Consider the following 13808-nt stretch of genomic DNA (forward strand, 5'->3'; position numbering starts at 1 on the left):
AAATATATCAGAAATTTTCTGTAGGGTAGGGTATATTTCTGTAGGTAGGTAGGTCTGTATATATACCCTTAATAGCGAAATTCCCTTTATAAGCAAATTACTATGTTCCTTTATTGTTTGCCGGTTGACTGGAAGAGATCCCTTCATGGGATAAGTCTGCCATTGCAAGTTATTTGTTTCTTATAACTATGTTCTTGTTACTGTGTTAATTTCTATGCAATAAAGATATTACAAACAAACAAACTACATTCTACACGCAACATTGGTGATATCTCATTCTAGCGATTTTAACTCAAAATTTTACTCAATAGAAGCGAATTTATCTGTGGTTAAGTCTATCCTCGTCCGCTATGTTCGAACAGCTTAATTAATAACCTAAGTTTACAAAATACCGTTCAGTACAAACCAAACTAGCTCAAATATCTGTAATAAAATTATCAAATGCGTCTGCCTGCTAATCGATATCACTCGCCTTATCTCGTTCCAGTGACAAGTCGAGTGACATCGAACAGTGTGAACCTCTCTAATCGAGCCTGATGCTCCGATAGTAGGTGTAAATTAACGAGCATCATTGTGTGTGGATTTATGCCGCCGTGTCGTATGAATTTCCGGTTCCTTTGTTAGCACCTGCTTGCATGCAAGACGATAGTTTGATAGTAGCAATAGATATTGCACAGAATCACTAACACATAGTGGAAATATGTGGTTACTGCGTTATTTTTATACAAATTAACGGCATTTCTTTTACATTTGCCTGCTGAAGTACTATCACCGGAATGATTTTGTTCTGATCAGTTGGGATGATCAAAATTTTTTCGAGATGAAACTATAATTGATTTCCTGGCGGTCAGGTTAGACGGTCGAGCTTGCATGAAGAGAGCTACAAATGCGAATGAATCGAAGGAAGTATATTTGTAGAGAAAGAGCGACTTCATGTAGGTATATATTATTATATCCCTTTTAATTTTGGTTACCTACTTATAGAATAGAATAGAATAGATTTATTTTCAAAATTGGATACAAGGTATCACTTATTGACGTCACATCACTTAAATCTAATTATAACTACTACCGCTTCCAAAGCGCATGTGTAGAAGAAGCGGCGGAACAAACTACACCGCAGCATTTTCACCGGACGTCAATTTACAAAAATATAGATCTCTTAAATCTAAATCGTGGACTTGGTTTACAATAAAACACTAATGCTCTGCTAAAGCTTTATTTCAAGAAACACCATTCAAATTTCAGTTAGGACTTCAGAAATGATCACGTCCATCTTCGGAGCCCAGTCCAACTTCGCGATGTCTGTGCGGAAACACTTGGCGATCTCCAGGACCCTCAGACACTCGTCCTGGATGCCTTCGAACTGTTTCTCGCATTCGTGAATTAGAGACACCAGTTTCGAAGCTACGTCACCGGCTGAAAGTTGGTGTTATTTGTTACACAAATTGTTCTTATAAAAGCTGAAAGCGAATAGGAAATTCATTAGACTTAATGGCTGAACAATGGAGTTTACAAATTTTGATAAAATAATGGTTTGATAGACAAACATTTTCATATTAAAAATTAAGATAATTATTGGTTTTGGAAGTCAGGACTTGCATTGCTTTTACGCATTCGTAATGTTCGCTCATTTGCGAGGTTATACGGTTACCGTTTAAATTATTCTCGCTATAAATTTTCAAAGTACGAAAAAACAATCTCACAATTATAGTGTGTAATAATATAATGAGTAAAGATTATATAGTATGCAACAGATATAGTATCATATCTGTTGCATCCACGGCACTGAATACCTTCACAAATTATGGTTAAGAAATATACAGTAGAGAAGAATTTTACATATTTTTTACAATTTATAATTTATACAGCTCACCAGCCCCGTGTTTTAGAGCAAACTCCTGAGTATTTCCATGGTGAAGTTTCCCCTCGGAGTCCACCATGTCCAGCTTCTTGCTCATACACAAAATGGTACATCCCGTGTCCCGGTTTAGAAGAGTGTAGTCTTCTTTCCAGTAATGATAAAGATCCGAGATGATATGGTCGGGTAGCTGGAGCTGAAATTTATTTATTTGGAGTAGTACTTACGATTAATAAAATAGAAGATAATGTATTTAAGGATTTATTCGAAGATTTTGCTTATTTCACCAAAATTATCACAGTTGATGAAAAAATTAAAAAAAACTAAAAAACTACGCTTTTATTGCTAATCAAACTAAAAAATAGAAAATAAAAATTAATGACAAAGGAATTCAGTAGTAGCAAGTCGAACAATCAGTTATAGTCAGTTGTAGTAGTAATTACCTCGGATTAAAATTATAACAAAATTAAATATATAAACAAAACAATTAAAATCAGAGTAAAAAGCGTGGGGTGCCTGATGTAGTAAATATTAAAATCATTCTATTAGCATATATTTATGACAAGAGAGTTATGAAAATGAAGTAAAATGCACCCCACGCTTTTTACTCTGATTTAAATTGTTTTGTTTATAAATTTAATTTTGTTATAATTTTAATCCGAGGTAATTACTACTACAACTGACTATAACTGATTGTTCGACTTGCTACTACTGAATTCCTTTGTCATTAATTTTTATTTTCTATTTTTTAGTTTGATTAGCAATAAAAGCGTAGTTTTTTAGTTTTTTTTAAACTATTATTTATTTTCTATTTTTTAGTTCGATTTGCAATAAAACGGGTAATTTTTTAGTTTTTTTATACAATTATTTTTTGGAAGTTAACACTTCTGGTATAACTATCTTACTAGAAAAGACTTTCGCAACCATGCGCCCATCGCCGGAGGTTTTCACAACTAACTTTCTTAAAGTTATATGTGGCCTGATTGGATTAAATCTCATAATATTCTCATCATCATGATTCTTTTTAAGGCGATGGGGCTTGCAACCTGTCACTATTTGAATCTCAATTCTATCTTAAAGCCAAATAGCTGAAGGTGGCCTATCAGTCTTTACAAGACTGTTGGCTCTGTCTACCCCGCAAGGGATATAGACGTGATTATATGTGATGATGATGATGATATTATATGTATGATGATTGTTAAACCCAATTGAAAAGAATTTTATAGTGATAAATCACTGTTGATAATATTTTTGACTATCCAGCAAACGTAATAATTTTCGATTGTGGCCTTTCCAGGAATCAAACCACAAGATTAAGAGGCAGATTGATACAGGAACAAAAATATTTCAAACATACCTCCACTGCCTTTACAACCAGGAACGTAACAAAGTTTATCTGAAGACATCGTGGCACTTTTGTTGTAAAATCTGTCTTTCACAAAAACAAACACAAACTTGGGACTCCTATCTCAAATAATAAGGTACTTTTTACAGGAGTCCTATCTCAAAATATCTGCACAACACAGTAAACACAGTCAGAGTCCAATCTCAGATGATAAAATCACACGAATATCCGGAAGAACAAAGCTGGACTCAACGGAAGATTCCAAACTCCAAATAACGACAAGTTATCAGCACAAAACAAAGTGCAAATAGGTAAATACACAGGCACCGGTAAAAAACAACAGAAAGAAAGTTTACAGGTGTTCGAATCGAATTCAATCAAAACTTACTGCAAAACTTATTTGACATAAATAAACTGAACTGTCACTCATTTTCCAAACGAGTATTACAGTGTTGCTATTATAAATAGGCAAAAGATACCTAATGTTAATTCAAGAATTGCATTAATATGTTAAATACGTATTAAATATCGCAAAGTTCTGTAGGTAGTAACTTTATTCTTGTATTATTGTAAATTTAGTTATTCAATTTTCATTTATTACTTTTGTTTTATTACTTATATATTTTTTATTGTTTTAAAATATTCTACTAATTCTACTATTGTTTCTAATGGTAATTCTAAATGGAGCAATGCGATGAAATAAAGAAGCCTCAGGTTAATAGTAACATTATATGGAAATATATTACATCTCTTTTTGACTCATTATACGTCAGAACTTCTTGGTTTCTTGTATGGAGATTACTGGCACTGGTGCTATCTCTGTCTCTCTTACTCTCATACGAAGGATCTAAAAATGAATTTATTAATCCTGGCAGTTTTAATAAGGATAATGAGAAACTCTTATCAAAAGATTGCATTGTCATCGGTCCTTGATACGTGTGCAAAGTTCCAAGTTGATCAGACGTTTAGAAATCAGTGAAAATTAAGCTCAAAGATTCCGTTACATACATACATACATACATACATACATACATACATACAACCCAAGCTAATATAAAAGCGTAGTAAAAAAGTAAACTATACAAATAAAATTCAATTAAAGTTGCTAATAAAAAAATATTACCCAAAAAGAAGTTGTTAATGAAGAAAAAAAAAACAGATAAGTCTTCATTTAAGACATAATTTATTAACAAGTCTAACAACAACGTTATTAGATTACTCCAACATGAACTAAAGAATCTAACTCACCTCTTGCTTACACGTCTCCAAAGTCTTAAAGAAACCCGAAGTAATTTGCTTCATAGTTTCTTGCGAGGCTTCTATCATATTCACACCTACTACTAATACCGCAAGAGTAAAAGAGACAACGCGTGGCTGTGACATCTCTGAACATTGCGAGCAAAAAGCTGCGATGACCATCTTCAAGAGGTTTATATACAACCGGTAATAGTTTTTAATTGCTCGATAATTGTGAGGTTTCATCTATTTAGACGATTGTGTGATTGTTAATTACAGCTTATAGGGATGTGTTAGGACTGGTACGGTGTAATTTTCTGCGTGTGGAGTTAGAAAAACCTGAACTGGGTTTCTGGAAGGTGATCTGTTAGATGGTATGTTTAATTGAAGATCTGGTCTTGCGTAATAAATATGTAGGCGGACAATATGGCTGTACCTTCGTGATATATCAGTTTTTATCCCTTACAGGGTAGACAGAGCCATAAATCACAAAACTGGTTGACAATGATGGAAGTGAGATTCAGATACTGAGCTAGCTTATCATCTAAAAGATGAGGTTTAAATCTTTTACCCTTAATGACTATGGCAACATTTAGTTAGACTTTTTTTAACATGACATAATAACAGATTAATTGTACTTTTAAATATAAAATAAACATTTGTTTATTATTTTTAATTTATTTTTATTTGTTTAGCAAACCCAAAACAAACTACAAGTATAAATGTTAAACTGAAATATAAAAATCATTATCGGTGTGCTTATTATTAATTTGTGTCTAATTTTATTAAAAACAACTTAACAAATCTAAGCAAATGAAACGAATGGTGAAACAACAATAATATCTTTATTAATGACATACACTGGTTGGAATGAATTGTTTGTAACATATCTGTCCCAATACACATAATTCAACTCGAAAAGCTGCAATTATATTTTTTTGTGGTCTAGTGTTAGTATTGTAACTATGTTTATGGGTCGTTTCATTTAGACTTCAGCCAAGACCTCACCCACTACAACTTCCATGTTAGGAGCCCATTTGAGGTTATGTATTTCCTTCTTGAAGCACATGGCAATGCTGAGGACTTCCATACAGCGGTCGTCGTTGGGCGGAATAGACTTCTCGCAGCCATGAATCAGGTCCACTAGCTGTTTGGCCATCGCATCATCTAAAAGGTTAAATAAATTTTATTAGACACTTGAAAATAAATTTGCTAGATTTAGTCCATTGGGAAATCTCAAAAGTACTTTCTGGACTGAGCGAGTTACAAATTAGCAGCTGATAGGAAATTGATGAAATTTTCATGGTCGTAATCGTGAAGATTTTTGTTTTAAAGGCAGGTCCAGTTGCATGGTCAAAAGAAGCTTAAAGAAGTCCTGACGAAAGTGCGAAAGATGTTATGCCTTAAAACTGAGAACGCCGATCACCGTACAAAAGAGAGATAGAAAAATCGTAAGTCCACCCTTGACCTGAAAATATAACTGTGGAGGGTGCAACACATCTAGCAATAAAAGAGAGAGAATGTAATCCAGTTTGGTGGAATTGCAGAATGAATATTTTTTATTATTTGATCCTTATAGAAAACCATACGGAAAGTTTTATTTTTACCTGCTCCATGTTTCATAGCGAATTCACGAGCGTTCCCATGATGCAATTTTCCATCAGCATCAACCATCTCCAGCTTTTCTGAGAGACACTTTATGGCACAGCCTGTGAGTCTATTGGTGATCTCGTAGTCTTCCTTCCAGAATTTGTAGAAGTCTTCATTTATGGAGTCCGGCAAGTCAAGCTGAGGAGTGAAAGTCACGGTTTTAATTTTAAAAACTCGTAAAGGTCTCAAAAATTTCCGTTTAGAAAAGTTTCCTCACCAGGCGTAGATCTGAGATACTAACTAGGTACCTATCTCTTAGATCTATCTCAATTACTTAGTTATCTAACGATTGCAAATTATTGACGAAAATGAATAGAAAAACTTAATAACGCCTTAGTTTCACATCAAAGAATAATTGGTTTAAAAATATTATGCACATTTAATTTGCAAATGCGAATATGTACAAAAGCATTCAATTATGTTCATAAAGCAATTTTTAAGTTTTCTCCCTAAAATACAACCACTACTTCTTACCTCTTTTTTACACGTATCCAGTGCTTTACCAAAATTGATGGACAAATCCTTCATGATCTCCGGCGAGGAATCCACTCCTGCCATCAGCATCACCGAAGCAGCTATCACTTGCACAAACAAATGCATCTTCATTTCTCCTGTGCTACCTTCTAAACGGTCACATTAACGCTCCCTCGTTGGTTTTATATCAGTTTTAATTGCTTCTGTAATCACACGTTCTAAATGCTCATTGAGATTTATTTTTTTATATAATTAAATGTCAATAACGGTTTAATTATGGAGAAGCTTAGTCACAGTCAGTTTGTTAATTTAGTGGTGTCGATCGTGAGCAATTACACACATGTCATAGTGATTATGACGTCTATATAAATGGTGTTATGTAGTTCTAGTCAGTGTGCCTATTTCATGTTAGAGTATAACATGAGAGTTCACGTGAGACTCTTATAGTAGCGCTATGTCCAACTGAATGTCTATAGGAGCCTTAATACATAGACTCTAAATAGTAGAAAGCCGACATTTATGTCCGTTTAAATCAATTTTAAGATCAAAAGTCATGACACTGATCATGTCGAATAGTATGTCAATTCAAGTGGATCAAAACCTAAAGGATAAGATTATTAACTGAAGAATCAGTGAATTTGGCAAGAAATATAAATAATATAATTAATACTTATTTGAAAACCGTACTTACTTTGTATCAAAATTTTTTGTTTCAAGATACCATACCAAATCATTTCTTAAAACAAGAGAGCTCGCAAATTTCAACCAGAAGACAATGTTGCAGTAATTACGCCTTCTGTGTCATCTATTATCACCTACATGATTATAGACTATAGGTGATAACTTCATAATGACATTTGCATTTAAATCACTTATTTGTTGGTTTTGAAGATTTGAAGAACAACATTTTCAACATAATCTTTTTGGAATTATTATAAACAGGTTAAGAAGTTGTTTCTAAAATTAAAGCCTCCAAGTTCAGTTTGAAGTAAGTTAAGTACCGACGAGATTGCATGAAGAGAGTTATACAATACAATAACTCTTTATTGTACCACAATAAATTACAGCATAATTTACTGTTGTGATGTAATAATTGTAATGTTGATGAAGCGAAAAAATATATGAAGGTATCATTTAACCGCAAACTTGAATCTTTTCTTAAATTAATAATGTCTGAAGGGTCATTTGACACACGCATTCTTTCGCAAAATCGTCGAGACGTAGCTCCTAAAACACGTGATCCCTTTAAATTCGGCCAAGCGTGAGTTGGCAACGGAGCCTGACACAATGGAGAAGTGGAACTGCCCTATGAATACTAAGGTCGGTGATTTGCAAAACCCGCTCCCCGGAAAATGGGGATTTAATGGTAACTAACGTGGGGTTACTAAGGGAATGCTTTTTGTAAGGGAAAGCAAAACATGTATAAAATCTCTCACTGCAATAATGATTAGGCATTTCAGAAGTCATCTTGGTTTTCATCAAGCAGACTGATGTTACAATTACTTTACTATCACTACATTATAAAGTCCCTCTATTTTCTCTGTCTGTATGTATGCTCTAATCTCGGAAAGTTGTAGACGAATTTTGTACCTGTTTGAAATGTTGCGTAGCGTTGTCAAGCTTTCGAAGGTCACAGATAGTTTAGTTACGGACAGACAATCAATTTATCGATACTAAATCATCAGATTATTTTAAAGAGATGATTCAAACCTGCGACGTTACAAAGAAAACTTGCTTAGTTGTATAGCCTGCCTGTGTAGCGTAATCAAAATATGACGCATCACAGAATTCACAATGTGAAGATTTCAAATTTCATCAAAATTTGTGGTTTAGGTGTCAAAGTGTAACAGACAGACAGAGTTACTTTCGCATTTATAATATTCATAGGGATGAAAGGAAAGTTGGGATAGAAACAAGAGAAACCAATAAAACAATTTTATTGCACACACAAATTATTTCTTCTTCAATCAATATTTCTCCATGACTGACTCAATCATGGCGACTTCTGGGGCAATTCCCTCCTTAATAGCGTCGGCTTTGAAGCAGGCAGATACCTTCACAACCCGGTCGCACTCGTCCGCGATGTCGTCGTAATGCTTCTCGCAATTGTGGATCATTTGCACCATTCTCTGGGAGAGGACCTCGCCTGTGAGTTTAATTACATTTTGAATAAATTTTTGTCAATATGTCCTTATTTCATGTTTCACTTTGAAAGTATTAAAATAAATAAATAAAATCCATGAGTTTGACTTGAATTGCATTTGAACTAAGTTCAAAATATGGCCCGCAGCGACAAAGTTTAAGACACAAAACCTTAGATTTATTTTAATTTATTTATACTTTAATTTAATAGTCTTCTCCCAAAGAACAAAAAAAATAAGAAAATACTACCAATGTTTGCAGAAGATGTAACAAAAAATCTAGATGGCTATCAGCAAATGCAAAATTATCCGGGTTAATAACAGAAATGTTATTAAAATTAAGAAACAAATCTATCAGACCGTTGGGGAAGCTCTTTATGTACTCGTCCATGTTGACGTGATGGATCCTGGTGTCTTCCTGGAGCAGGGAGAACTTGTTGGACATGCAGATGATGGCGCAGCCCAGCTCGCGGTCCACCACTTCGAAGTCGGCGCTCCAGAAATGTTTGAATTCCTCCATCACTTCTGTTTTTAATCCTGACTGAGGAGATAATCTGGGTAAAACTTAATTCTGATTGGGACGTGATGTCTTAAATTGTATGTAAAAATTGAGTCCAAGTAATTTCTCTTTTCATTTAATTTTCAATTTGCTCCTATTTCGCAGGCGGATAAAGATATTATTACTTCGAAAAAATTTAACAAAATCGATTCATTGACTTTATATAGTTAGAAAATATGTGAACTAGTGTAGCTGTTAAAACTAACATCTTGGGTATACTTATAATTTTAATTAGGTTGTATATATACAATTTACTTTCTATTCAACAAGTTAATTTTAAAAAGTTGTCTTTCCAATTATAAAAGTCAGCAGAAAATTAAAAAGTTCTTAGACATTTCCAAAACAAATCGCATTTGCAGTGGTCTACATTTCTTGTTAAAAAGATGAAGATCCCTTCATTATTAGTATCAATCAAAACACTTATATCCAAGTTATAAATGAACATCGGTAAATTGATGTGAAATAAAAATGTTATGTTGTTTACCTCCTCCCTGCATTCTTCAAGTGCTTTCCCAAAATGTGCTGTAACATGGCTCATCACCTCAGCACTGCCCCGAACTCCCCCAAAGGAAGCCATCACCAGGCAAACGACAAAGTAACAAACCAACATCATTGTAAAGACGACACACAACAATGTCGGAGCGACGACGCTCTTCAATATATCATAGACAAACTTTTTTTTTAGGCTCATTGCATATCATTAACTTTACAGTATTCCTGAATGTGAATTTTACTTCTGTTATTGTGTATATAGAGTTTATTTTCAAATGTTTAAGTGCAATTGAAGCCTGGTGTATGATTTGACCAGTGGTAGCTAGGGTAATAGTACGGTGGATGGATGCAAGTCACATGATTCTCTGGCATTAGCGATGATTGTCGGTTGTGATTGATTAGTACTGGGCAGGTCTTGTGTGTAAATGTTACGACTATGGTTTGAATTGTTAGTTAGAATAATAGGAACAACATATATATAGAAAAAAGAGGATACGCAGATTTCACAAATATGTATAAAAAGATAATTATCAGTAAAAAAGAGCGTCGATGGACGAATGGATTAGATATCCTTACAAAATGTGTAATGCACTGTTTGTCGCGGCTGTAGTATCAATGACTCTTCTGACTTATATTGTTTAGTTTGATTGCTAAGCGATGCAATATTACTATATTACGAGGAATTATCGTAACGAACCCTGTACAGCCAACTGTTTGTGTAACTATGATACAAAAGAGATCTGGCAGGAAGAGAGAGTCGCTTCGTTCAAAATCTTGTCTAACCCACTACAGAATCATGGTCATCAGCAGACACGGGGCTCCCCTCCAAAACCCCATAATTTAGTTCAAGTAGTAAAAACATTGTGTGTCATTACGTTGCGAAGATGAAGTTATTTCAGTTTTCATACAAAAACCTTCTCATATAGTTCTCGTGTCGGGCCGATGGTTACCAATGACACCACAGACTCTACACTCAATGACAGATATTTTGCGGCACCGTGTCATTAGGAAAACTAATTTTCCTTGATTAGCGAATCACGTTTCAATCATACCTTTCTTATCTTATTCACTTTTTTATTTATTATTTATACGAAATTTATAATTTATGTTTTTTATTTATACGAAAACGTTTACAAAGTTTATCGTTTACATATTAGTAACGTGGTGAGTAGTAGAGTAAAGCAACGGCGAAAAATAAACCTACAAATCTTCTTTGTTTCTTATATAAAGTTTTAATTAGGTTTAACAAATAATAATTAAAATGAACTCAGATTAAAACTAAAGCTAAAACTAAGTACTTATAAAAAAGAAAGAAAAAAAAAGATGATTACAAACTAAAATTTAATTTACAAATTGTACAGTCCCTGCATAGCATCAACATGCGGGAGTGTGCCCAGAAGGCTGGCAGCATTGCCAATTTAAATGGCAATGCTGATTCTCTGAGCCAGATATAATTTCCAGCCCTCCGGTCACGAGATACCTCAATCAGCTTTTTCGACAATTTCAAGTATCCTCTAATATCGCTTGAATCGCGTGAATTTCAAAAAACCCCTGTCACCCCCTTATAGATGTGTGGTCATGGAACTTAAATGCCAAATTTTAAATCTTCACACCCAGTAGTTTGGGCTGCAGTCAGTCAGTCACTTTCTTCTTTTATATAAGTTAATAATTATTAATCATGTATTATTTCGAAACTTTGTTAAGTTTCGTGACGTGATCAATCCTATGCGTAATTGTGAGAGAAAGTAAGGGTGAAGAAACACGAAGCAAGTTTGAAAACAACATCATGAAATGATATCAGTAATGATTAATCATCATTGTGTTTTGTTTGGATAATCGGCGCATTGTGTGCCACACGATATTTAGTGAGTATCATAAGGATAACGTTATAGTAATGTACATACATACATACATAAAATCACGATACAATACTCTTTCCCGGAGGGGTACGCAGAGACTACCTCTTTCCATAGTAATGTAATACATACATATTAATAAAACACAGTACCGAACAATTAAAAATAAGGTACAACCTAATTCACTTCACCACGAAGTGAGATAGTCAAGATAGATAGTGCCGTGTAGTTGCCGACACCAATATGAAAAAGAATAGGACCACTCCATCTCTTTCCCATGTATGTCGTAACGAAAAAAACGAAAAAAACTAAAAGATACGCTTATAAACTTGTGATTCTTCTTTTATGCGATTGGCAAGCAACCTGTCACTGTTTGAATCTTAATTCTATCATAGTATAACAGTTGAACGTGGTCCATCGGTCTTTCAAGACTGCTGGCTCTGTCTACTCCGCAAGTGATATAGACGTGATTATATGTGAAATATGTGATGTTATCTATTATAGTATAACAGCTGAACGTAGCCCACCAGTCTTTTAAGACTGCTGGCTAAGAGTCTACCCCGCAAGGGATGTAGACGTGATTATATTAATGATAAAGTGAGATAAAGGTTTCTTTGAAAAGTCCCATCTAAGTAATTGTTTTCCATCTTTTTTATTTGATCCAATAATGTCATTGAACAAAAACACTTTATATGGAAATCATGTAACCAACACCAATTTCCCTCATTCTACTTACGTGTATCGACGCTACAAAAACATACATAAAAACAGAACGCACCTGCTTATACGAAAATCTGTGTGTTTACTAACACCTGATCTAAACAATAAGGCGACAACCATACGAGACTGGAAAATATAAAATTTACATATAAAACAGGCCGATTGCGGGGAAATATTTATTTCTCCCCTGGCAACATTACGTGCGCGGAATAAGATGGCAACATCGAATCGCTCATTGTCTCAGATTCCCCCGTGGTTATGTTTTTGTGTTTTTGCTTTGTTTTTTAAGATTCTTCTTAAACATTACAAACGAGAAGCAAACAATAAATTACAAAATTGATATAAAAATTACAGATCTGAGAAAAGAGTCTCAGAGTATATATCTGGAATTTTTAAATCAAAAATTGGATTTTTTTTAAGTATGTAATAGTCGTGTAATTAAGGTGACTTCGAATCCCATCTAAGCGTGTGAATTCGATTGGGCGGGCAGACGCATGTGTATCTTTATAATATTAAGAAGGTATAAATTTAAGGTGAGATCATATTAAGATTCTCTGTGGAAGTAACAGCCTCAGTCCTCGTATTACTAGTGTCTTCGCACAATATATCAATCAAGAAGACTTTGCGCTAGTCTAGACTAAACTAGACTTTTAAGTAGCAAGTCTCAGGGTAAAAATATAAATCCCTCGAAATCACGCAAATGAAGAGGAAACTTACCTACATAACGATGTCTATCCATCAACAGATTTGTTTGTCCGTATCTTACCTGAAAAGACAAAATTGAAAATTTAAACACTAGTTTTTGCAACAATACCTAACGTATGTTAAAAATTTGCAATGGCTTTAGTAATAAGTTGATTGAATTATTATCTATTCATTCATTAATTTAAATATTTGATTTCAAAAACAATTCATCACACATACATACATATACTAAATCACGTCTTCATCCATCACGGGCACAGCTTACGGGGCAGATAGAGCCAACTGTCTCGCAAAGCCCACGTTCAACTATATGGCTTTGCGATGAATTTGAGATTCAAATAGTGACAAGTTGTTAACCCATAGCTTAATAGAAGAATCCTAATTCGTTATATAGTAAAACATCATTATTTACTTGTACAAGCCAAAAAGTTCATGTAACATTCATCCATCGGCTTTAATGAAATCCTCAGCACTGCGATAATCCATCAAGCTGTCAGTGCAACCGTAACGACGCAACAAACTTGCATTTTCACCTAAAAATACCACTTTCAATACAAAAGCCGAAAAGCCACACGCAAAGGATAACTTTGTAGACGAACATCATTAGGAACGAAGTTAAAATGTAATCGAAACTGAACCTTTTGAAGAACACGATAGAGATTCAGAAAAATTTGAAAATGTTAAAAAAGGTATGGAGAAATAAGAAGTCACTCAACTATTCTAGAGTTGCTGTTCACAAAATATTTACAACTGGTCATTATAATAGCTG

The 13808-nt window shown here is 34.1% G+C and overlaps 4 protein-coding genes across 5 annotated transcripts in view; all 4 read right to left on the reverse strand.

Moving 5' to 3' along the window:
• Window positions 1-13808, reverse strand: part of LOC106139154 (protein prickle) — a 348600-nt gene that overhangs the window by 210123 nt on the left and 124669 nt on the right. The window lies entirely within an intron of this gene.
• LOC106139157 (general odorant-binding protein 1-like) lies at window positions 1238-4589 on the reverse strand. The gene is made up of 3 exons (XM_013340541.2): window positions 4455-4589; window positions 1877-2057; window positions 1238-1419 (listed from the first exon to the last, which is right to left on the reverse strand). Exons 1-3 carry the CDS (start codon window positions 4587-4589, stop codon window positions 1238-1240), a joined length of 498 nt encoding a protein of 165 aa, XP_013195995.2.
• Window positions 5269-6724, reverse strand: LOC106139151 (pheromone-binding protein-like). The gene is given in 3 exon segments (NM_001312664.1): window positions 5269-5609; window positions 6050-6230; window positions 6567-6724. Coding segments are annotated over 3 exon segments (495 nt in total). The 5' UTR covers window positions 6699-6724; the 3' UTR covers window positions 5269-5427.
• Window positions 8490-9891, reverse strand: LOC106139152 (general odorant-binding protein 2). Its single transcript, XM_013340536.2, has 3 exons — window positions 9751-9891; window positions 9068-9248; window positions 8490-8712 (listed from the first exon to the last, which is right to left on the reverse strand). The coding sequence occupies exons 1-3, from the start codon at window positions 9877-9879 to the stop codon at window positions 8534-8536; spliced, it is 489 nt and encodes a 162-aa protein (XP_013195990.2). The 5' UTR covers window positions 9880-9891; the 3' UTR covers window positions 8490-8533.

This window comes from Amyelois transitella, chromosome 19, assembly GCF_032362555.1.
Source record: "Amyelois transitella isolate CPQ chromosome 19, ilAmyTran1.1, whole genome shotgun sequence".
NCBI classification, from domain to species: domain Eukaryota; kingdom Metazoa; phylum Arthropoda; class Insecta; order Lepidoptera; family Pyralidae; genus Amyelois; species Amyelois transitella.

What these genes read in the sequence shown, in the direction of transcription:
- LOC106139157 (XM_013340541.2), bottom strand. Translation starts at nt 4,589, where the DNA reads ATGTCACAGCCACGCGTTGTCTCTTTTACTCTTGCGGTATTAGTAGTA. An exon ending in TGGAGACGTGTAAGCAAGAG is followed by an intron (nt 2,058 to 4,454) that starts GTGAGTTAGATT and finishes AATAAATTTCAG; the next exon opens with CTCCAGCTACCCGACCATAT. An exon ending in TGCTCTAAAACACGGGGCTG is followed by an intron (nt 1,420 to 1,876) that starts GTGAGCTGTATA and finishes ACCAACTTTCAG; the next exon opens with CCGGTGACGTAGCTTCGAAA.
- LOC106139152 (XM_013340536.2), bottom strand. Translation starts at nt 9,879, where the DNA reads ATGATGTTGGTTTGTTACTTTGTCGTTTGCCTGGTGATGGCTTCCTTT. An exon ending in TTGAAGAATGCAGGGAGGAG is followed by an intron (nt 9,249 to 9,750) that starts GTAAACAACATA and finishes TTATCTCCTCAG; the next exon opens with TCAGGATTAAAAACAGAAGT. An exon ending in CATAAAGAGCTTCCCCAACG is followed by an intron (nt 8,713 to 9,067) that starts GTCTGATAGATT and finishes TTAAACTCACAG; the next exon opens with GCGAGGTCCTCTCCCAGAGA.